The following is a 25,951-nucleotide window of genomic DNA, read 5'->3' as shown; positions in this document are numbered from 1 at the left end:
AATGCCACAGGTATCTGCCAAAATAATGGAAATACTTGAGTAAATGAGGGATACAAAGTTTATTGAAAGCAGGTGATTCCACACAGGTATGGTTCCCGAGTTAATTAAGCAATTAACATCCCATCATGCTTAGGGTCATGTAAACAAATTCTGGGCAGGCCATTATTTTGTCTACCATGGCTATAGCCCCATAGGATGACAATGCCCCCATCCACAGGGCACGAGTGTATTAGTCACCAGATCTCAACCCAATTGAACACTAATGGGAGATTCTGGAGCAGCACCTGAGACAGTGTTTTCCACCACCATCAACAAAACACCAAATTATGGAATTTCTCATGGAAGAATGGTGTTGCATCCCTCCAACAGAGTTCCAGACACTTGTAGACTCTACTATGCCAAGGTGCACTGAAGCTGTTCTGGCCCAACGCCCAATTAAGACACTTTATGTTGGTGTATCCTTTATTTTGGCAGTTACCTGTACATCAATCTACCCATTACAACAACTCCACACTATCTCTACATAGAACCTTCAAGTACAACACTCTTCATGAGGAACACTAATTAGGGCCCCCTGGGAAACACTCACCAAAACTTTGGTTCCTACCCTGTCACTACCAGTGTTGTTTGTATTGGTTATCTATGCTAGAGCAACAGGAAACATCTGAATGAAACACACCATTTCCTCCTTCTGCTTTAATGATTTGTATTTCTCGCCCAATATTTTTTTTTAAATTATAGCATCCAATGATATGAAAAGGGAACAAATTTGAAAGATTTACCGAACATTTTCATACTTCACCCGCTGTTTTAGGGGAAAAAAACATGCAAAGACAAGTAGACAAACATCGGAACTGTAAATTTTTACACAAATACATGCATTCGTTTTTATTCACAAAACCAGTCCAATTTTCTAAATGAATACAAACATCGCTGTTGTTTTTAAAAGATGTAGCTACCAGCAACATAATTTTAAAAAATTAACAAATAAAAAATACAAATAAATTCATGTTTCAGTGCGTTCAAATGGGTAGACTCAGAACAAGTGCCTCCTAGTGATGTCGCCCTCTGTCCTCCTCATGCCAGACACAGTCGCTAGGGCCACAGGAACGTAAGGCTGCCAGTTTCACTAAATAAAAAGCTTGGAAATACAGGCGAGGAAAACACGGTTGGTTGGTTGGTTGGTTGGTTGGTTGGTTGGTTGGTTGGGGAGATTCCAGTGAGTTCTCTGGAGGTTAGCATCATCCTGCTAAAGAGTCCCCTAGACTTCTGCCCCATAGGATGAGAGTTGCTTTTTCATTTGAATCAGAAATCTGGATTTTTACATTTTGAAACATTTCCTTTTTCTTTTAAAAGACAACCATTGATCCGTTTCAAACTATATTCTTGCAACAATATAAATCATAAAATAGACAAGGGTTTAGATAAGAACAATGGTGCTAAATTACAATAGTGCCTGCCATTAGACACTAGTTTTAAAATATAGCCATAAATGTACATTCTCTACACAAGTACTGTATCTTTCCACATGTGAACAACATTAACACCAAACACAGACATGTGTTGATTGTCCACACTCAGTCAGTCATTTCTGTTTAGCAATGAACAGTTCCATGTCTGAGCGACAGAAAAGACCTGCTGGAAACAGGACAAAATGTACCAAAATGGGAACATAGAAAAGGGAATGAATGAAAGTTGCCATAGATTATTTTCTTTATATTTAATTTTTGGTTCAAGGAATAATTAGGTGCATCCATTACTCAGTTGATTATTTTGTATCATTCCTGTTTCGTAATTTTTTTTATATCTTTTTATTTGTTGTATGTTTTCTTGTCAGCCAGTGTCCATGCCCGATACAATCGAAGCGAGAGTTGGCATTGCACTTGATCGCAGAGCTTTGGGTTTGTGTAGGTAAGGGTTAGAGTGGAGGAGGGTCAGAGTCTTACTGGAACCACCGGAATGCTGCTCCTGTAGGAAGCATCACCTTCTTAGAGAAAAAAAAAGACAAAGGGAGAGAAGAGAGAAGGAGAGGGTTAGTGGACGCAGCTTGGAGAAGATAACACATCCCTAGACCCATCCTAAACTGCTACATCTGCAGTTTCTCTCTCTCTCTCTCTCCCTCTCTCTCTCTCCCTCTCTCTCGCTCTCTCTCGCTCTCTCTCTCCGGACATTTTTCTCCCCCAGTCTAATTATTGAATAGATTCAGACAACAACATGCTCATCAAATCTCCACATCAAACACATTAACAGACACCATCACCCTCCCTCCCTGCCCACTCCTCCTCTCTTCTGCTCCACTTCTCTCTCTCTCTCTCTCTCTCTCTCTCTCTCTCTCTCTCTCTCTCTCTCTCTCTCCAGACCAGGCCAGACCAGGCAAGCACTATCATGGAAATCACTGCATCCCACACAGACATATCCCCCGCCATCCCGTACCCTCCCCTCCTCCCTCACCTCGCTCTGGCCGTCAACAGCCATGGCCATGGCCCTGGCTCCACGCGAAACCTGATATGGCACATTTATTATTTAGTCACCACGCAGTCACGTCCATCTCCCATGACACCACAGCGCTCTCACTGGTGACACTGCTCTCTCTGTTCCTCCCTCACTCTTCTCTCAGAGTGGGATCTCTAGCTCTGATTGCATTGCACTAGGCAGGGCAGGCACCAAAGCAATGCAGCTGCAGGGGTTGAGTGGTCGCCTGCCAGTCATAAGATAGAGGACCGCTGGGGCTCAAGCTCGGCTCAGACCTCGGAGCTGCAGCACGGCTGGCGTTCTGAGAAGAACAACTCTACTGCAGCACAAAATCTCACATGTTAGCTAGCACTGCCTGGAGCCAGTCAGAGGCAGCTCGAAAAACACTCACACACCCACACAAACACACTCACTTCCTCACACACACTTACACACACACCTACATACAATGAAATACATAAAATAGCACAAGAACAATATACTTATCACACTGATAAACCACAAATCTGATGCTACAGCTAGCTTTGTGGTTTATTAGTCGATGTCATTGTAGTAACTTTTTGTAATAAATCACAGACTACACAAAACAATTCAGAATACGGGGAAAATAGTATTTGAAAAAGAAAAGGAGAGTCGCACACTCTAAGACCTCAGATACAATCATTTTATAACCTACATTTCGACACTCAAGCTGTCTTCATCAGGGTATAGAAAGAGAGAGGGCGAGGAGGAAGACAGAAAGAGAAAGGGGGAGGAGAGAAAGAGAGAGGCGAGAAAGAGAGAGGGGGAGGAGAGAAAGGAGGAGGACAGAAAGAGAGAAGGGGAGGACGAGGAGAGAAATAAAATAGTATTTAACATAATCAACTTTTCTCTTCTGTCATATCATTTTCACTTTGGAATATTCACAACACTAAAAAAGCAAGGAGGTCAAGGTGGTGCAAGGGCCATAAGCACCTCACTAATGACCTTTCACCTATGACACTCAGGCACCTAGACGCTAAGCTCAATACCCTTTTCATTGTGAACTCACCAATGACTTATTAAAGGAAAAACAATCTGAGCCAACACCTGTGACCTCCATTCTGCATAAACATGATTGTTTGTCATGTCTGGCTAAGGGGGAAGGGGCTCCCAAGGTCACGATCCTTTCCAGGCGTCCATTTCAATGTCCAGCATCTCAATCTCTGTTTATTGATTTTACTATGAACATGTTGCTGTTACGTTCCTCAATGGACACTGCATTTAGCCTACACTTCCCCAACCCAGGGGCCTGCTAGCCTTGCTCTAGCACGGTTAGCAGAACATTTCATACTCCGAAATGTGGCTCCAGTATCTAATTTGCTATCTTATTTGTTCTGACATAGTGTGACTCTGTTAGGGACAGCTGATCCAGGACCAGCCCATAGGGGAACATTCTCTGTAGAGCAGAGCATTAGGCTAAATACTCCCATCAATCACTTCCCATTGGACAGCCCCAGGTCCACTGGTAACAAGAACCCTTTCACCTGTGACTGTGATGTCAACTCGCCCCTCCCATCTCATAGGTTGGCTAAGAGAGTTAATAACTCCACTGCTGTCTGTCTGTGTCTGTATGTCTGTGTCTGTATTTCTGTATGTTTGTCTGACTGTACTTGTCTGTCCTACTCCTACTAGTTTCTGTGTCTGCCTGGCAACATGCCAACTGATCAGTATGTCTCTGTGTCAGTCTGCATGCCAGTGTGTCTCTGTGTCAGTCTGCATGCCTGAGTGTGTCTGTGTCAGTCTGCATGCCTGTGTGTCTCTGTGTCAGTCTGCATGCCTGAGTGTGTCTGTGTCAGTCTGCATGCCTGTGTGTCTCTGTGTCAGACTGCATGCCTGTGTGTGTCTGTGTCAGTCTACATGCCTATGTGTGTCTGTGTCAGTCTGCATGCCTGTGTGTCTCTGTGTCAGTCTGCATGTCTGTGTGAGGGGGTAACAACACTCAGTGAAAGCTCTTTGGCTCAGTGTCTGCATGCCTCAAACTGGCCATGTCATGTCACCACACATTACCTGTAGTGGGTCGGCTGGATCTGTCCTCTGACCATGATGCATCAACACAGACAGACAGACAGACAGACAGACAGACAGACAGACAGACAGACAGACAGACAGACAGACAGACAGACAGACAGACAGACAGACAGACAGACAGAACAGGTTTTAACAAATAAACTAACACATATCCACAAAACCAAACCCAAGGCCCAGGTCACCGTCACAAAGAAATCCAATCAGCAGACCAGAGTACAGAAACACACTAGCATTAACAGAAACACATAACCAAAGAAATATAAACTCATGTTGACATAAAACCTATACTTCTCTCTCTCACCGACAGAGCAAACACCAACCGTGAGACTGAGGCTAGTGGTGAAAACTCAGACATGCAGCAGAAAGGAAGTGTATCTCGTGGGCTTTATTTATTTCCCTTCAAACGTAGCGTTCCAAAAATAAATCCAGACATCTTGGGCCAGCGAGGTGTGAAGAGGCAAAGGCCTCGGCACGCTAAGGCCTCGGCACGCTAAGGCCCCGTCACGCTAAGGCCCCGGCACGCTAAGGCCCCGGCACGCTAAGGCCCCGGCACGCTAAGGCCCCGTCACGCTAAGGCCTCGGCAGGCTAAGGCCTCCGCATGCTAAGACCTCGGCAGGCTATTGCTTGGCACTTCAACACCTCGGCACTCTTAACGCCTCGGCACACTAAGGCCTTGGCACGTTAAAGCCTCGGCACACTAAGGCCTCTGCACACTAAGGCCTCGGCACGCTAACGCTTGGCACTAAACGGCTCGGCACGCTAAGGCCTTGGCAGGCTAACGTTTGGCACTCTAACGCCTCGGCACGCTAATGCCTCGGCAGGCTAAGGCCTCGGTACGCTAAGACCTCAGCACTCTAACGCCTCGGCACTCTTACGCTTCGGCACTCTAACGCCTCGGCAGGCTAAGGCCTCGGCACTCTAAGACCTCAGCACTCTAACGCCTCGTCACTCTTACCCTTCGGCACGCTAAGGCCTCGGCACGCTAAGACCTCAGCACGCTAAGACCTCGGCACGCTAAGACCTCGGCACTCTAATGCCTCGGCACTCTAACGCCTCGGCACGCTAAGACCTCGGCACTCTAATGCCTCAGCACGCTAAGACCTCGGCACGCTAAGACCTCGGCACTCTAACGCCTCGGCACTCTAACGCCTCGGCACTCTACCGCCTCGGCAGGCTAAGGCCTCGGCACGCTAAGACCTCGGCACGCTAAGGCCTCGGCAGGCTAAGACCTCGGCACTCTAAAGCCTCGGCACTCTAACGCCTCGGCACGGTAAGGCCTCGGCACGCTAAGACCTCTGCACGCTAACGCCTCGGCACGCTAAGGCCTCGGCAGGCTAACGTTTGTCACTCTAACACCTCGGCACTCTAACGCCTCGGCACTCTTACGCCTCGGCACGCTAAGGCCCCGGCACGCTAAGGCCTCAGCACGCTAAGGCCTCAGCACGCTAAGGCCCCGGCAGGCTAACGTTTGGCACTCTAACTCCTCGGCACTCTTACACCTCGGCACGCTAAGGCCTCGGCACGCTAAGGCCCCGGCAGGCTAACGTTTGGCACTCTAAGGCCTCGGCACTCTAAGGCCTCGGCACTCTAACGCCTCGGCACTCTTACGCCTCGGCACGCTAAGGCCTCGGCACGCTAAGGCCCCGGCACTCTAAGGCCCCGGCACTCTAAGGCCCCGGCACTCTAAGGCCCCGGCACTCTAAGGCCCCGGCACGCTAAGGCTCCGGCACTCTAAGGCCCCGGCACTCTAAGGCCCCGGCACGCTAAGGCCCCGGCACTCTAAGGCCCCGGCACTCTAAGGCCCCGGGACACTCTAAGGCCCCGGGACACTCTAAGGCCCCGGCATGCCACCTCCCCTTACTCTGTTTTTATGGCCATCTTTAGGCTGCCATGAGGTTTCCATGGAAACCATCATCAAAGCACAGAGCCGCCGGCCTCTCTCCCTATTCTCACATAAACACACCACATCGGACCGCATCAACTTCAAATAATGTACACTAACAATATACACTAACAATAAAAAGACTAACAATTACAAATGTGTCATAAAGGAATCATAAATATGTTATCAAAAGCATTGATTAAAAACAACCAGTTTTTTCCCTGATTTTGGGCGTCTGAAGAGGTTAAAACAAACCAAGCATCAAATACTGAATCACATGACACATCTTTACAACACACACGCACACACTATAAGCACTATGGCTAAGTGATCTCCATCCATTAGCATCCCTGTTAGACAGTGGACTGCGTGCACGTGAGATGTGACTCTCTGGGGCTGTTTCTAGACCCCAGCCCAAGCTAACAGCAGATGACAGACTGTGGTATGCTGCTTACGAGCCGGATCGGATGACCATGGTCCTCCATTTTGTCCCAGGTGCTGCCCAGGTGGCCCTGAACATGTCCTAACCTCAGTAACCAGGAGGGTTGAGGGGGGATGGGCAATATGTTTAACCATTTCATAATGCCCCAGTTAACAGAACATAAAACAGAGTAACTTAGATAATGCTATCTGTACTGTTTACAGTGTGGTAATACTTGATAGGGAAATATGGATTCATAGTACAAGCAATGTTATTTTCTGTAGAGCCTGAAAGAACACCCTCCATCGGCAATATGAATGGCAGTCCTCTCAGACAAGCGCCAATAAATGATAAACGTGAACACATAAATCTGTAAGATCAATGTAGGATACATGGGCATATATCAGATGTGTTATTGTACACAATATGTCTTCTGTCATTATTCTCACCTTTGACCTGGTGTTATGACATCACTCTGACTGACTGACTGCAAGACTATTCTCTGACCTCTTGGCCTGTTGCTCAAGGCTGACCCTGACACAGAACAGTTCCAGCCAGGATTGGTCTGCTAGTGCAGATGAGGCACACCATTGACTCAATCTGAAGAAGTCAACAGTTCATTTGAAGATAAACTATTCCAAAACGTAAATGCTAAACAGATTATTATTACATCAAGTCCCGCGCTATGGCCATAATGTTGGTGTGTGACAAAACATAACAACGACAAACAATCTGATTTCATTAGCTGCGTACAATTCTAAAAACGATGTGACATCGATCAATTAGAAACTGAGATTAGTTTGTGTGATTCTTTCTTTTGGTTTGGGAGAACAAATGCAGACATTGACTTCATAGTAAAGGCTGCAGTCATTGTTGTTGATCTGATGCCGTGAACGACTGACTGGTGGTCACTGCTACCATGTGAACAACAGCAGCATACTGTCAATCAATAACATACAATAAGTCCTATTACCAACACACATTCACAAGCATCTGAGTACATCAGCGAACCCTTTCAGAGTAAGGTAGGAATGTTGACAGTGAAATCATAAGAGTTGACATTTAAAAATGGAATCCTGCCTTGATTACAAAAGTCACAACTAGCTAACATGCGGGTCAAGCCTTGATTAATCTGTTGTTGCAGGTCTGCTTGGAGTGAAACTCTTCACGACCAGATTACACAAACTGATCACCCTCTGTCTCATGAACGTGAGTGTTGTAGCATTGCATAGTACATACAGCCATAGGGGATATTCAGGATGTATTCTACAGACTGTATTTTGGCCAAAATAGTCATTATCACAAGAAAGAATTGAAAATGTGTGATAATTAATTTGTGAACATGCGGACATTGTTAGAAAGCACACTTGTCATGATCTGGACAGCATTGTCTACTAGCAAAGCTCATATAATATATGTCTGCATCCTTACAGGAAGAACAGGACGCTAAAAGACAGAAGACGGCAGAGCCTAATCATATCAACCTTGTATTTACATCTTAAAAAGCAACAATAAATGAATCTGACCATTTTTGATGTGACGGTCGCGTCCTCTGTATAACTAATGGAGATCAGTTGCTTTACTCATCTTATTAACGGTAATTCATCATTGCATAAAGTCATCATGACAATTGAGGGTCATATAAATCACCTGATAACATCTATCATGCCATGGCAATATACCAAAATATTGTCATGGATGTTATGTCATTTTGTCATAGCGTGTTTATCACATCTTTATACAGTACTGGCTTTAATTGTCAAATTAAGTGGTTTAAAAACAGAATGTAATATGCCACATGAACTTTACAGAGGAAAAGAGTCCTGTGCTACTGAGGTGACCCAGAAGACAAGTTTGGAGGCCATTTAGCCAAACGGGCGTGCCACAGGAGAAAGGGAGAGGGAGAGAGGGGGGCGCCTGTACCACAATGACACCTGGTGCTGCAGATGACAGCCCCATGGCCAGATGGACCATGTCACACACATACACACACACATTCTGCCACAGCCATCAAATACTCACAAGCACACACAATTACACTATATATACAAATGTATGTGGACACCCCTTCAAATTAGTGGATTCGGCTATTTCAGCCACACCCGTTGCTGACCGGTGTATAAAATCAAGCACACAGCCATGCAATCTCTATAGACAAACATTAGCAGTAGAATGGCCATACTGAAGAGCTCAGATGCCACCTTTCCAACAAGTCAGTTCATCAGATTTTTGCCCTGCTAGAGCTGCCCCGGTCAACTGTAAGTGTTGTTATTGTGAAATGGAAACGTCTAGGAGCAACAACGGCTCAGCCGTGAAGTGGTAGGCCACACAAGCTCACAGAACGGGACCGCCAAGTGCTGAAGAGCGTAGTGCGTAAAAATCGCCTATCCTCAGTTCCATTACTCACTACGAGTTCCAAACTGCCTCTGGAAGTAACTTCAGCACAAGAACTGTTTCCATGGCCAAGCAGCCGCACAGAAGCCTAAGATCACCATGCGCAATGCCAAGCATCGGCTAGAGTGGTGTAAAGCTCACCGCTATTGGACTCTTCAGCACCTATTCTCTGGAGTGATAAATCACGCTTTACCATCTGGCATTCAGACAGACAAATCTGGGTTTGGCGGATGCCAGGAGCACACTACCTGCCCCAATGCATAATGCCAACTGTAAAGTTTGGGGGAGGAGGAATAATGGTCTGAGGCTGTTTTTCATGGTTTGGGCTAGACCCCTTAGTTCCAGTGAAGGGAAATCTTAACGCTACAGAATACAATGACATTATAGACGATTCAGTGCTTCCAACTTCGTGGAAACAGTTTGGGGAAGACCCTTTCCTGTTTCAGCATGACAATGCCCCTGTGCACAAAGTGAGGTCCATACAGAAATGGTTTGTTGAGATCGGTGTGGAAGAACTTGATTGGCCTGCACAGAGCCCTGACCTCAACCCATCGAACACCTTTGGGATGAATTGGAACGCCAACTGCGAGTCAGGCCTAATCACCCAACATCAGTGCCCGATCTCTATAATGCTCTTGTGGCTGAATAGAAGAAAGTCCCCGCAGCAATGTTCCAACATCTAGTGGAAACCTTCCCAGAAGAGTTGAGGCTGTTATAGCAGCAAAGGGGGGACAAACTGTATATTAATGCTCATGATTTTAGAAGGAGATGTTCAACGAGCAGGTGTCCACATACTTTTGGTCATGTAGTGTATGTTCTACCACACACATAATACCCATGAAAAACATATACACACAAACAGTATCACGCACTGCCACACTCAAACACACACTGTCAAACACACACCTACAAATACACAAACTCTCAAAATCCTAAATAGCCCATCGACATTCTCTGTCACATCTCTCTCTATTTCCATCTCCTCGTTCCTACTCGTGCATACCCACAAGGCAATACTCATTTTGCAACATATGCACACAATCTCACACACACACACATTTGTGTGGACTGCTAAACACGCAATGACCCCCAATTAAGAAAGTCATTCCATCTGTTTTGTGAGGGGGTAAAATGAGAGCTGTGTATCATGGGTATGGACAAGGGGATGTTCATTCAGGGCGTACGCTGCACTGCGGAGGACAGCCTAAAGAGACCCCATGGTGCATTTCTACTCCTCCCCCTCCCCACCACCTGTCATTCCCATGCCCAGCCAAAGCACTGCCCTACCAAAAAGCCCCTCCACACCCCTCTACTTAACCCTTCACTTTGGAGCTATATCCACACTGTGCAAAGAAATCAGAAAAGTGCCACACTCCATACATACACATATAAAGTTTAGTTGTGTGTTTGGTTAATGTACATTCCAAACACTCTTTCCATCCCTATGCCCCATCCTGCCTGACCCCTCTGTATCCCTCTGTGACCCTATGTGTCCCTCTGTGACCTTCTATCCTTCTTTGTCCCTCTGTGACACTCTGAATCCCTCTGTGACCCTCTGTGACCCTCAGTATCCCTCTGTGAACCTATGTGTCCCTCTGTGACCCTCTGTATCCCTCTGTGACCTTCTGTGTCCCTCTTTGTCCCTCTGTGACCCTCTGTGACCCTCTGTGACCCTCTGTATCCCTCTGTGACCTTCTGTGCTCTCTTTGTCCCTCTGTGACCCTCTGTGTACCTCTGTGACTCTCTGTGACTCTCTGTGACCCTCTGTGGCCCTCTGTCACCCTGTGTCCCTCTGTGTCCCTCTATGTTCCTCTGTGACTCTCTGTGACACTCTGTGGCCCTCTGTGACCCTCTCTCTATGACATCTCCAGCTCTGTCTCCTCACTGAACTCTTACCTCCAGAGTGGCAGATGGTTTCTTTTTCAGCTCATCACATTTGCGGAACTTGCAGATCTGGTGGCCCGTTTTGCGGTTCCGGCAGCTGCTGCACGTCTCGCAGTTAATTCGCCGACGGCAGGGCTGGCACATGCCGCAGCGTTTCCGCTTCTTTTTGCCGGAGTTGATGGCGGAGGCCAGCTCGCTCTGCGCCGGGTACTCAGCCAGGCCGGCCATGTGCAGAGCGCTGTCGGCCAGGAACACGCCGGCCGGTGTCATGATAAACAGTCCCGGATTGAACGGGAAGCCGCCTCCCACACCGTACGGGAAGTCTGCAATACCGCCAATGGAGTCCGCAGCAGACGCACCATCCAAGTCGTTTGCCCCTGAGATTGAATCGCTACCCCCCATCCCCATCCCCATGCCCCCCGGCAGCAGCATGTGCTCCATCCCAGCCCTCTTTAACAGCACCGCCGCCTGGGCAAAGTGCAGCAGGCCGTTCTGTCCTTCCAGGACCTGCTCCAGGGTCCGGTCCAGCTTGGCTGCCGCCAGCGCTGAGACAGTGGGCTGGGGCTGTGGGGGTGGCTGGGGCTTGGCCGGGTGGCTCTTGGCCTCTCCATTGTGGTGTGCGTGTCCATTAGTGTTGGTGGGGCAGGCGGCTGTGTACTGGGAGAGGGTGCGGGACCTCTTAAGGCTCTTACTCAGGGGCTCACTGATGATGCCACTGCGGTTCCTGCGCTCGATGACAGGGACATCCTCACTGCAGCTGCTTCGCTCTAGGGCCTCGGCTGTCCGGTCTCGGCTTCCCTCCGACCGTCCGCTAGACATGTTCCAGTACGTGCAGGGCTGGGGGGGGGGGCGGGCGGGAGGGGGAGCCGAGAGGTTCTCAGTCTGTTCTGAGCCCAGGTGAGGTGGCGCCTCCCCACTGTGGACGAATCGGACAGGCAGGCCTTAGAGCCCTTGTGCTCTGTCTAAACTTCAGCCCTCATCCACATCCTTCCACTGTCAACCTACAAACTGGCACAGGGAGAGAGAAGGGTCCTTCAATAACAGGCTCAGTGTTGGACCTAGACAGCATCTTAGTAAACAACAGACTCCGTTACATAAGACAGCTACTCTGCCATTCCTTTATGTTACCTGTTTATTAGATTGAACACAGCTAAAAAGCCAATGAGGCAGCTCCGTTTGATAGTATGTATCCCAAACATCTCATAACCACTAATAGCCAGGAAAGATGAGTCCACTTACACAACTTAAAGTTCATCAAGCCCCCCAGCTACAATACACAATAAGACAAATAAGAATATTCAGAACATAGCAAAACATGAAAATACTAAATGACAGTGACAGGAGAGAAAAGGCACTTCTATGTATTCTACTCCCAATGTGACCGATATACAATACTAAATCCCACCCTGTAGGGATAGGTTGAATGTAGCTATTGTATTTCCCAGAAGAAAACCAAGAGAAGCTGGCCTGTGGATGGTCACACTTTCCATCAAAGGGATTTGAAACAATCATTCCCACACGCTACACACAGACAAAATTAAAATCCATTTCACATGAATTAAGACTTCAGACCATGAACAATCCCCATTTTGACATCACTATCTCCTAATAACAGAAACATAGTCTTAGTGGTGGTGAATCTGCTGGTAAGGGGCACACCTCTTGGTTTTAAAGGATATACGGAAATCAAATCAAATCATATTAAGCAGATGTTATTGAGGGTGTTGTCGGAATGCTTGTGTTCCTAGCTCCAACAGTGCAATAGTACCGAACAATTCACAACAATACACACATATCTAAAAATATATGTTAAACATTTATTTAACTGATTAGGCGTTGACCTATTTTGCATAATATATTCACTTGTATATTCAGATATTTGAAGAAAAAACACAAAAACAGCCATACACAAAGATATATTTTTTTTTTAAACACACAGGTTGACCACTTACAACACAGTAAGTACATTGGTTATTATTCTTGATTACATCATCAACCCTCCAACCACAAAACATATAGAGAAGATTGTAATGTAGTATTTATATAACTCATCATCATTATGACTTGTGGATACCCTACATTTCTGTCCGATTAGCTATATTCACATGTAATGGCATAGCCTATGATAATCAATAATGTTGTACTCAAAAAGAAAATATGCACAGATACACTACATGGCCAAAAGTATATGGACACCTGCTCGTCGAACATCTCATTCCAAAATCATGAGCTATAACAGCCTCCACTCTTCTAGGAAGGCTTTTCACTAGATGTTGGAACATTGCTGCGGGGACCTGTTTCCACAAGATCATTAGTGAGATCGGCGCACTGATGTTGGGCGATTAGGCCTGGCTCGCAGTCGGCGTTCCAATTCATCCTAAAGGCATTTGATGGGGTTGAGGTCAGGGCTCTGTGCAGGCCAATCAAGTTCTTCCACACCGATCTCGACAAATCATTGAATCGTCTAGAATGTAATTCTATGGTGTAGCATTAAGATTTCCCTTCACTGGAGCTAAGGGACTTAGATCGAACCATGAAAAACAACCCCAGACCATTATTCCTTTACAATTGGCACTATGCATTCGGGCAGGTAGCATTCTCCTGGCATCTGCCAAATCCAGATATGTCCGTCGGACTGCCAGATGGTGAACCGTGATTCATCACTCCAAAGAACGTTTCCACTGCTCCAGAGTCAAATGACAAGGTTTACACCACTCCAGCCAAAGCTTGGCATTTTGCATGGTGATCTTAAGCTTGTGTGCAGCTGCTCCGCCATCGAAACCCATTTCATGATGTTCCCGACGAAAAGTTATTGTGCTGAAGTTGCTTCCAGAGGCAGTTTGGAACTCACTGAGCTCTTCAGTATGGGCCATTCTACTGCCAATATTTGTCTATGGAGATGGCATGGCTATGTGCTCAATTTTATACACCTGTCAGGAACGGGTGTGGCTAAAACAACCGAATCCACAAATTTGAATGTAATGCAGGGTCATAGAAGGTATGATTGGTTGATATTTCATCTCCTAAGTGAAAAGTGTGCCCCCTTTCTGATTTTCTCTATTTTTGCATATATTTTTTTGTGAATGTTATCAGATCTTCAACCAAAACCTAATATTAGATAAAGGGAACCTGAGTTTTCAAATAATCAAAAAATATATACAGCTGAAGTCGAAGGTTTACATACACCTTAGCCAACTACATTTAAACTCAGTTTTTCACAAAAATTACCTGTCTTATGTCAGTTAGGATCCCCACTTTATTTTAAAAATGTGAAATGTCAGAATAATAGTAGAGAAAATAATTTATTTCAGCTTTTATTTCTTTCATCACATTCCCAGTGGATCAGAAGTTTACATACACTTAATTAGTATTTGGTAGCATTGCCTTTAAATTGTTTAACTTGGGTCAAATGTTTCAGGTAGCCTTCCACAAGCTTCCCACAATAAGTTGGGTGAATTTTGGCCCATTCCCCCTGACAGAGCTGATGTAACTGAGTCAGGTTTGTAGGCATCCTTGCTCGCACACAATTTTTCAGTTCTGCCCACAAATTTTCTAAAGGATTGAGGTCAGGGCTTTGTGATGGCCACTCCAGTACCTTGACTTTGTTGTCCTTAAGTCATTTTGCCACAACTTCGGAAGTATGCTTGAGGTCATTGTCCATTTGGAAGACCCAATTGCAACCAAGCTTAAACTTCCTGACTGATGTCTTGAGATGTTGCTTCAATGTATCCACATCATTTTCCTTCCTCATGATGCCATCTATTTTGTGAAGTGCACCAGTCGCTCCTGCAGCAAAGCACCCCCACAACATGATGCTGCCACCCTCGTGCTTCACGGTTGGTATGGTGTTCTTCGGCTTGCAAGCCTCCCCTTTTTCCTCCAAACATAACGATGGTCATTATGGTCTAACAGTTCTATTTTTGTTTCATCAGACCAGAGGATATTTCTCCAAAAAGTACAATCTTTGTCCCCATGTGCAGTTGCAAACCGTAGTCTGGCTTTTTTATTGCAGTTTTGGAGAAGTGGCTTCTTCCTTGCTGAGCGGCCTTTCAGGTTATGTCGATATAGGACTCATTTTACTGTGGATATAGATAATTTTGTACCTGTTTCCTCCAGCACCTTCACAAGGTCCTTTGCTGTTATTCTGGGATTGATTTGCACTTTTCGCACCAAAGTACGTTCATCTCTAGGAGACAGAACACGTCTCCTTCCTGAGCGGTATGACAGCTGCGTGGTCCCATGGTGTTTATACTTGCGTACTATTGTTTTTACAGATGAACGTGGTACCTTCAGGCGTTTGGAAATTGCTCCCAAGGATGAACCAGACTTGTGGAGGTCTACAACTTTTTTCTGAGGTCTTGGCTGATTTCTTTAGATTTTCCCATGATGTCAAGCAAAGAGGCACTGAGTTTGAAGCTAGGCCTTGAAATACATCCACAGGTACACCTCCAATTGACTCAAATGATGTTAATTAGCCTATCAGAATCTTCTGAAGCCATGACATCATTTTATGGAATTTTCCAAGCTGTTTAAAGGCACAGTCAACTTAGTGTATGTAAACTTCTGACCCATTGAAATTGTGATACAGTGAATTATAAGTGAAATAATTTGTCTGTAAACAATTGTTGGAAAAATTACTTGTGTCATGCACAAAGTAGACGTCCTAACTGACTTGCCAAAACTATAGTTTGTTAACAAGAAATTTGTGGAGTGATTGAAAAACAAGTTTTAATGACTCCAACCTAAGTGTATGTAAACTTCCGACTTCAAGTGTATTCTTATTTTATTTATTTAATTAACGAAGATATGCAACATGCAGTTCACCTGTGTGAAAACGTAATTGCCCCCTTACACTCAATAACTGGTTGTGCCACATTTCGCTGCAATTACTCCAACCAAACGATCCTGCTTGTTTCAGGGGCATTGGGTGTTCCGTAACTTTATTTATGAAATAAATGAAATAAGTATGTAATTGTTGTATTATTTGTTCACTTAGGTTCCCTTTATCTCATTTTAGGTTTTGGTTGAAGATCTCATAACATTCAATATCAAAAATGTGACTCTTTTCAGGAATCTAGACATGTCGCGCATCACTACTTCACAGGAGCGGAATTTGAACGTAACATTTATTTCTTTATCAAAATGTGTTTTTTGGCAAAAATGCCTTCTGGAACATGTGAACTTTCATGTGCCTTAATATCAAACTTGTATGCCATCTGTAAATACGAATAAAATTGTTAAATTACGAGCCTAGTTTGTTTAGCCATGGAAAAGGGCAGGAACCTTCCCGCTAGCCATGATTGGCTGAGATAATGGATGGGCTGGACATGCAGAGAGGTGAGTTCGATTGGTCTGCCATGTAGCACGCTTCTGTCTATAACATGAGCTGCTCAGTATGTGTAGGTAATCCTTTCTAACATGGCTTTTTTGAAAGATATTACGAAGAACTGCAAAGTGTTGCTAATGCTCTCCACGTTCTGGAGGACCGAGTTTTGAAATCAGTGGAATGCCCGGTGGAAGCAGAATATAATAACTAAGGAGATGGAGAAAATTCTGGCATTTGATTGCAAATATGCGGAGGGAGTCGAAAAGAGATCACACTGAAGGCAGTTGTATAAAACACTGTTCTCCGGATTAAATCTTCAAACTAAGGGCAACCATGGCCTCCGTGAACGAGAGGAAGAAGCGTTCATCCATGTATACGGGTAAGAGAGTCTAGCTAGCTACATTTTCAGATATTATACGTTTCTGATTTTGTCAGAAAGTGGTTTTTATTGCAAGTTAAAGTGTACTGTTAGCTAGCTAGCTAATGTTAGCTGGCTGGCTGGCTCGCTAGCTAACATTACGTGTATGATCTGTGTCGAAATATTATTCGTATCTCAGATCCATTTGTATTGCTAGTTATAGCCTAATGTTAGCTAGCTAACTAACACTGAACCTAGTTGGTTAGCTTTAGCTACCTGTATATTCATGAAGGGTAGTAACGTTATGAGTTGTGATTATGGTTCATTGTTAGCTAGCTTTCTAGCTACATGTCTAAACAAAAGACCTACTGTATCCTGTGCATGTGACAAAAAAACTTGGATTTTATTTGATATAGTGTGTATTTACCAGAGACGGTAATGTGAAGGGCAACATGACCTGCACCAAAGTCAAATTACGATATAACATTAGGCCAATGAGACAGTGTCCAAGTTACAAAATTCTCCGGTAGAATGCCCTGCTTTTATTTCGTCACACTCACAACCGTAACCTACTTTCTGTAATTAGATCGCCATTAACTTGTATATAATGATCTTCTTGTGAGTTTATTTTCCTGTAATAATGAAAACAAATGAGCTAAAGTGAAGACGTTGTCAGCTATATGATATGGTCATTACTTAACGTTAGCTAGCTAGCTAACAATCTAGAAACGAACCAAAACATTGTTTAGAAAGTTGCTTTTAGTTGCCTGGTTTGCTAGATTGACATATACTAAATTCATTTTTAAACGGATGGGTTTGTTGGTGTTAAAATACACCAGTTCTGCTATTTTGGACCACCATGCTGCTGATGTCATGCAGCCTGTCGTTTTTGTGTCTATACTTTTAAATAACAACAATGACAACTTTGATGTCAGACCACAATAGAATGTTCAAGATATCACTGCGACAACTGTCGATAGACGTAGTATAAACCAGCCTTTAGTCTTGAAATCTTTGGTTGTTTAGTATCCTACCGTACCCACTCTGTTTAGCACATGGCCTCAAATGTGATTCCTTAAAGAGATGGGTGGGGCTAAGGCTGAAGAGGGTGTGAACCATGCTGAATGGGTGTAGCCAAAGAAGAGCTCTCCAGTAGGTACACCAAAAAATTCAAGGGCCATTTTTTTCAAAAGTGGTGTTACAAGTTTATCAACTTTCAAAGCAGAATTACTTTCCCAACTTCCTCAGCTGTAGTGTATGATATACCATTTTCTAGCTCTAAGTTTCTATTTTTATCCAATGTGAAAAACACTTTCAAATATTGCTACATAAGACCGAATCGAGCCGGTCGGTCACAAATATGCAAAAGTAGAGAAAATTAGAAAGGGGGCAAATACTTTTTCACAGCACTGTATGTTCATGCCTCCTTCCTTGAAGATTTTTTGCCAGAAGTTCACTTTTCTAGACTCTGCCTATTATACATTTCCCTGACAGTGTGGTGCGTCTCAATTGGTAGAGCATGGAGCTTGCAACACACCGGTTGTGGGTTCATTTCCTATTGGGGACCAGTATAGAAAAAAAGTATGAAAAATGTATGCACTCACTACTGTAAGCCACTCTAGATAAGAGCATCTGCTAAATGACTAAAATGTAAATGTGACTAAACATAATTGATCACGTCTATCAATTCAACTAGATATCAGCACTTACTGTAGTGTTGGTTGGCTCTTTTAAATGTTCCTTGACAGTCCCTCTGCGGAAATATGCTGTTATTCACTATGAGCCCATTTAATGTCCACAATCCAATTGAAAAATTACACACTTATTGGGTGGGTATTTTTTCCATTCATAAATTAAAATGGACTGAGATGAATTTGACTCCAATGCTTTATTCAGAGTGTGTACTGAATAAACTGAAACATCCCAATGGCCAGCCTCCTATGAAGAGACACTATCCTACTATTCCACTGACCTGTCCCCACTCACAAACAAGCACCTCCCTGAGAAAAAAGCTGAAGAAATGGCCGGGCCAGTCCTTATATGGGAAACAAAGGGAAGGGGTGGGAGAGAGCATTGGGGGGGGGGGGGGGGTGCAGCATGTGGAAATTGGAAGGCCAGAATTAGTGGGAGGTAAAGCTTCAAAGGCAGGAGCACAGCCCCCGCATTCTCACCAGCTCAGGGGTCCGTGGCGCCAACGGACCCCTGAGCCAGCCCCTCAGCTCCTCACTCTCCTGCTTCGAGTCTGAACAGGGCTCTGCTCTATCTCGCTCACACTGCTGCAGGGCCACCCGCCTGCTACACTGACATATACAGTATGTCTGTGTCTCTTTCTTCCTGGTGTCCTAGTCTCACTCCATCAAACTCAGAGTGTCTCTCTGTCTGACCCATATCCCTCACACTCTCTCCATCTCCATCAGACATGAACATGTCATTCATAGTCTATCTTTTCCCACCATCTCAGTCCCTCTTTCACAGTCTACCATTCCTCTTCCAATGTCAATGACTCTATAACAGCCTACGTCCCTCCTCCATGTCATTCACAGTCTCTCCCTTCATGTTTTCACCCTCTCTTAATATCACTCTCACTCTGTTCCTCCTCCATGTCATTCACATGCTTCCTATGCATTTAAATGCCAGCGGTCTAACGCACTGCATCTCAGTGTTAGAGGCATCACTACAGACCCTGGTTCGATCCCGGGCTGTATCCCAACCGGCTGTGATCGGGAGTCCCATAGGGACCGGGAGTCCCAATTGGCCAAGCATCGTCCGGGTTAGGGGAGGGTTTAGCCGTCATTGTAAAATAAGAATTTGTTCTTAACTGACTTTCCTAGTTAAATAAAGGTTCAATAACATTTTAAAAATAAAATATCTTCCAAGCCCCTAGACTGAACTTCACAGTCTCTCTTCTCTGTCACTCAACAGTCCCCCAGTTTCTGTAACCAATCACTGTATTCTCTCTGAATAGAATTATCCCAAATTCTGCTACTGCTAAGATGATGATGATAATGATGATGATAATGATGATGATTAGAAAAATAAAGAAGGATTGCATAATGAGGAACGGGCTGGTTATATTACTGGGAAAAAGGTTATGTGTATCCATTGTTATATGAGAAAAAGAAATGCACCAATGTCTTACATATTAAAGAAATACAGTGTTGTTTGTGTAGACATTGTTGTTGTTTACATCTTCCTCAATGACGTCATTAGCATCATGCCAGTAGCAGCCTAAGGATCTGTAAAGGCTATCTATACTTTCTGCAGTTATGACTTCTACCACAGCTTCTTTTGTATCACCCAACTAGTCTACTTCTCCTGGTAGCATCACAAATAGGACTGCCACTATCAAACATAATAACACTTTCCCACTATGCTTTCACCGAAGCACCTACTCTCCCCCTTATATAGGTCTACTCTACATTGATTACGTCAGTGGGAGCTGCTGGAGACATGGCTCGTGCTTCCTCCCTGGAGCTCAGCGCGCGGCGGTAATTGGCCCCTCTCGGCTGAATAACCATCCCGAACAGTCTGACCATACAGACTCCCCAAGGCCAACGAGAAGGGGTACTGTATGGAATCTATAAGCATAATGGACATACCCACTAAAAGAACTCAAACATCTTTGGAATATTCAAGTAAAAAAAAAGTCACACTCAAGTTATGATATAGGCCTATGACTAATTTAGATGTTTAGAATATAGCATAATATTCTTCAAAATATTTTGTTGTATTCATAAATTATTAATTAGGCCTAAAAAAAATTGCCTGACTGTAAATATATGCGAGTTTCAAAAGTAGGCTAGATAATACTGTCAATATGGCACTTTTCAAATACTGTATGTATTCATAAATAAATAGTCATGTCTGTCATCAATCGTGAAACCAAAACATCTGACAACAAGCCAAAAAGTTTAATATTTTATGGGACGTTGCCAGATAGCTCGGCTATAGGCTACTTATTAGTTCAGGTAATGCAGAGCCAAATGCAACACTTCCCTCCAGACCGCGGTCACGCAGACACTCACACATATCTTCCTAGCCCCCTCTCTCAACCACCCCCTCCCTGCTCTGACTCACACACGAGCAGTCACGCACTCACGTCACACTCACTCACTCACTCACAGACACACACACAGTCACATTTGTGCACGAGACCCATTGAAGTTTATAAGGAACAGAATTAAATATCCCACAACCTGCTGCGCCTTTCTGTTTCTTTTCCATTCCCGAGTTAAAATAGTCAAAATTGTATGCATGCCACTGTGTGTTAAATCGTGACTAATTTGCAAGAACATGAAGCCCATACGAGCGCCACTGCTGGTGGCGGATTGCGGCAGTACCAGGGGGTCGCGATAAATCCCGGCTTGCAACTGCTATGTCACGGGGACATCGCGCGCAGGAGACTGGCTGGTCGTCGCATGCGGAACAATGAAGAACAAACATGTTCCTCTACAATAAAATCACTCTGAGAACAACTGGCATACTGTTCTTAGGATAAGTATAGGCTATGCACGAACTAAATCATAAACAAATTAAACAATATTGCTCTTTTTCATGCATTAGGCATTTTCACAAAAACATTTGTTGATGATTAAAGAGAACACTGCAGAAAACAAAGTTTCAGTTTCGATTTATCTCCAGGTAAAGAGATGCCTCATCACCACCTGTCATTAAAAGCATAACATTCATAAACATAATCAAGATCCAATGCAAAGTGCCATCATTTCAATGGAAAATATTTATGGAGAGCGTCAAGTTTCTTGGAGCGCACGTCATTAACAGATGATTCACACTTTCAATTTTCACCCCTAAAAATCTTTGAATGAAAGAACCGCTCTCCACAATATCTACAAACATTTTCTGCATTGACAACATTATCCGAGGAAAATTAGCAAATGAGAATGGCAGAGCAGAATGACCATCATGGCCATTCTAACCCAAAAACAGCGTGTGCATCATTTCACATGCGTCTGAGAGCCGAGAATCCTAATTGTATCTAATATTAAAGCACAAAAATACCTTTTGTCTAGACTCAATGATCTGAAACCACGGTCTCTGCGGTGCCAGCGTATGGTCTGCACCAGCACGTTTGAGGGTATAGATAGAATAACCATTCTCCCATTCCCCTAGTTAACTTGATCGTTAGGAAGATGACATCCCAACTTTCAGCAGACTTCGACAAAGTATGATCCCCCCTCCCTCCCTCTTATGTAGCCTATCTGCATATTTGCAAACACGGGCCCTTTTTTATTCGCACCTACCAAACCAGAACGAAGAGGAGGGGAGGGCTCCCACTGTCCAAGCGGACCGTCTCCAAGCCTACCGTAGAGATTGATGTAAAAAAAAAGAAAAAAGAAAGACAACCTTACACTAAACCAACTGAATTAATATAGTCCTCGCCTGTATAGAACAAGAGAGAAATAGAATAATACATTATTGTAAAACGTACTTTCTCGGAAGCTGAGCGTGTGGGCTCTCCAACCTTTCGATTCTCGCAATCCCACCTCTACATCCCCGCTCGCGGAGAAGAACATGCAAACACATTTCATAGATTTTTGGAGCTTCGCGGAAAAACCGAACTGGATTTTTCAGCGTAGAGACAGCTAGGCTAATAATATATCGCCAAAACCTTTTAAAATATAGAGATGTATTTCCCTCCTCGACGCTTTTAGGTTCTCGACTTTGAATATTCAAGGGTCGCGTGATGAAGAACATGTTTGTTATTAAAGCTTTACATGAGTATGCCTCTGAGATGCATTTTACTAGTTGTTGTGTAATCAGTGCATATGCACAATATGATTTTCTCTCTGTATGAGCGCAAGTTGATATTTGTCATACCACTTTAAGACTAAACTTTCCTTCAACACATTCATGTTTACAGATAACTTTAACAGTGCAATCCAAAAATATGGAAACATACCCAAATGTGAATATTGAACATGTTGAAAGCTAATATTTTTCGTGGGCTACAGTAGGCCAATTATTTGATTTTCATTGATGAACATAGACTAAGCCTACATTGGTGTGACTAACATACACTACATTTACATTTTTACATTTATGTCATTTAGCAGACGCTCTTATCCAGAGCGACTTACAAATTGGTGCATTCACCTTATGATATCCAGTGGAACAACCACTTTACAATAGTACATCTATATCTTTTTTTTGGGGGGGGGGTTAGAAGGATTACTATATCCTATCCCAGGTATTCCTTAAAGAGGTGGGGTTTCAGGTGTCTCCGGAAGGTGGTGATTGACTCCGCTGTCCTGGCGTCGTGAGGGAGCTTGTTCCACCATTGGGGTGCCAGAGCAGCGAACAGTTTTGACTGGGCTGAGCGGGAACTGTGCTTCCACAGAGGTAGGGGGGCCAGCAAGCCAGAGGTGGATGAACGCAGTGCCCTTGTTTGGGTGTAGGGCCTGATCAGAGCCTGAAGGTACGGCGGTGCCGTTCCCCTCACAGCTCCGTAGGCAAGCACCATGGTCTTGTAGCAGATGCGAGCTTCAACTGGAAGCCAGTGGAGTGTGCGGAGGAGCGGGGTGATGTGAGAGAACTTGGGAAGGTTGAACACCAGACGGGCTGCGGCGTTCTGGATGAGTTGTAGGGGTTTAATGGCACAGGCAGGGAGCCCCGCCAACAGCGAGTTGCAGTAATCCAGACGGGAGATGACAAGTGCCTGGATTAGGACCCGCGCCGCTTCCTGTGTAAGGCAGGGTCGTACTACATGACCAAAAGTATGTGGACACTTGTTTGTTGAACATCTAAATTACTTCTATGCTCGCTTCGAGGCAAGTAATACTGAAACATGCATGAGAGCATCAGCTGTCACGGATGGGCCAGACGGATTACCAGGACGTGAACTCTGAGCATGCGCTGACCAACTGGCAAGTGTCTTCACAGACATTTTAAACCTCTCCCTGTCGGAGTCTGTAATACCAACATGTTTTAAGCAGACCACCATAATGCCTGTGCCCAAGAACACTAAGGTAACGTGCCTAAATGACTACTGACCCGTAGCACTCACGTCTGTAGCCAAGAAATGCTTTGAAAGGCTGGTCATGGGTCACATCAACACCATTTTCCCAAAAACCCTAGACCCGCTCCAATTTGCATACCGCCCCAACAGATCCACAGATGATACAATCTCTATTGCACTCAACACTGCCCTTTCCCACTTGGACAAAAGGAACACCTATGTGAGAATTCTATTCATTGACTACAGCTCAGCGTTCATCACCATAGTGCCCTCAAAGCTCATCACTAAGCTACGGACCCTGGGACTCAACACCTCCCTCTGCAACTGGATCCTGAACTTCCTGACGGGCCGCCCCCAGGTGGTGAGGGTAGGTAACAACACATCCGCCACGCTGATCCTCACCACGGGGGCCCCTCAGGGGTGCGTGCTGAGTCCCCTCCTGTACTCCCTGTTCACTCATGACTGCACAGCCAGGCATGACTCCAACACCATCATTAAGTTTGCTGATTACGCAACAATGATCACCAACAACGATGAGACAGCCTATAGGGAGGAGGTCAGAGACCTGGCCGTGTGGTGCCAGGACAACAACCTCTCCCTCAACGGGATCAAGACAAAGGAGATGATTGTGGACTACAGGAAAAGGAGGACCGAGCACTCCCCCATTCTCATCGAATGGGGCTGTAGTGGAGCAGGTTGAGAGCTTCAAGTTCCTTGGTGTCCACATCACCAACAAACTAACATGGTCCAAGCACAGTAAGACAGTTGTGAAGAGGGCACGACAAAACCTATTCCCCCTCAGGAGACTGAAAAGATTTGGCATGGGTCCTCAGATCCTCAGCTGCACCATTGAGAGCATCCTGACGGGTTGCATCACTGCCTGGTATGGAAACTGCTCTGCCTCTGACCGCAAGGCACTACAGAGGGTAGTGTGTACAGCCCAGTACATCACTGGGGCCAAGCTTCCTGTCATCCAGGACCTCTATACCAGGCGGTGTCAGAGGAAGGCCCTAAAAATTGTCAAAGACTCCAGCCACCCAAGTCATTGACTGTTCTTTCTGCTACTACATGGCAAGCGGTACCAGAGTGCCAAGTCTAGGTCCAAGAGGCTTCTAAACAGCTTCTACCCCCAAGCCATAAGACTCCTGAACATCTAATCAAATGGCTATCCAGACTATTTGCATTCCCTGCCCCCCACCCCCCTCTTTTACACTGCTGCTACTCTCTGTTATTATCACTTTAATAACTCTACCTACATGTACATATTACCTCAAGTACCTCAACTAACCAGTGCCCCCACACATTGACTCTGTACCGGCACCCCCTGTAAATAGCCTCGCTATTGTTATTTTACTGTTGCTCTTTAATTATTTGTTACTTTTATTTTTTTAAGTATTTTTCTTAAAACTGCATTGTTGGTTAAGGGCTTGTAAGTAAGCATTTCACTGTAAGTTCTACATCTGTTGTATTCGCCTTATGTGACAAATAACATTTGATTTGATTTGATCTCATTCCAAAATCATGGACATTAATATGAAGTTGGTCCCTCCTTTGCTGCTATAACAGCCTCCACTCTTCTGGGAAGGCTTTCCACTAGATACTGGAACATTGCTGCGGGTACTTGCTTCCATTCAGCCACAAGACCATTAGTGCGGTTGGGCACTGATGTTGGGCGATTAGGCTTGGCTCACAGTCGGCATTCCAATTTGGCCTTCCCGAAACTGTTGCCACAAAGTTGGAAGCACAGAATCGTCCAGAATGACATTGTATGCTGTAGCGTTAAGATTTACATTCACTGCAACTAAGGGGCCTAGCCCGAACCATGAAAAACAGCCCAAGACCATTATTCTTCCTCCACCAAACTTTACAGTTGGCACTATGCATTGGGGCAGGTAGCGTTCTTCTGGCATCCGCCAAATCCAGATTTGTCCATTGGACTGCCAGATGGTAAAGCGTGATTCAGCACTCCAGAGAACGCGTTTCCTCTACTCTAGAGTCCAAAGGCGGGCAGCTTTACACCACTAGACATTTCCACTTCACAATAACAGCACTTTCACCAGGGGAGCTAAAGCAGGGCAAATAATTGATGAACTGACATGTTGGAAAGGTGGCATCCTATGACGGTGCCACGTTGAAATTCACTGAGCTCTTCACTAAGGCCATTCTACTGCCAATGTTTGTCTATGGA

At 44.9% G+C, this 25,951-nt stretch overlaps 1 protein-coding gene across 5 annotated transcripts; it reads right to left on the bottom strand.

Moving 5' to 3' along the window:
• Positions 1-448: 448 nt before the first annotated feature.
• cxxc5a (CXXC finger protein 5a) lies at positions 449-22,341 on the bottom strand. Of its 5 annotated transcripts, XM_029770002.1 has the most exons (4): positions 22,237-22,312; positions 22,049-22,106; positions 11,116-12,111; positions 449-1,987 (listed from the first exon to the last, which is right to left on the bottom strand). In XM_029770002.1, exons 3-4 carry the CDS (start codon positions 11,920-11,922, stop codon positions 1,943-1,945), a joined length of 852 nt encoding a protein of 283 aa, XP_029625862.1. In that variant the 5' UTR covers positions 11,923-12,111; positions 22,049-22,106; positions 22,237-22,312; the 3' UTR covers positions 449-1,942. The 5 variants fall into 5 exon arrangements, with proteins under 5 accessions (XP_029625862.1, XP_029625860.1, XP_029625864.1 ...); XM_029770000.1 differs by lacking the exon at positions 22,049-22,106 and having other exon boundaries at positions 22,237-22,341; XM_029770004.1 differs by lacking the exon at positions 22,049-22,106 and having other exon boundaries at positions 449-1,984; positions 22,237-22,341.
• Positions 22,342-25,951: the final 3,610 nt, after the last annotated feature.

This window comes from Salmo trutta, chromosome 12, assembly GCF_901001165.1.
Source record: "Salmo trutta chromosome 12, fSalTru1.1, whole genome shotgun sequence".
NCBI lineage: Eukaryota > Metazoa > Chordata > Actinopteri > Salmoniformes > Salmonidae > Salmo > Salmo trutta.
Note: the sequence above shows the minus strand (reverse complement) of the source record. Positions and strands in the feature narration are given on the sequence as shown.

Bases quoted from the DNA above. Each gene is read 5' to 3' on its own strand.
- cxxc5a (XM_029770000.1), bottom strand. From the start codon at position 11,922: ATGTCTAGCGGACGGTCGGAGGGAAGCCGAGACCGGACAGCCGAGGCC. The intron at 1,988-11,115 runs GTAAGAGTTCAG...TTTTTCTCTAAG, and splicing joins AACCATCTGCCACTCTGGAG to AAGGTGATGCTTCCTACAGG.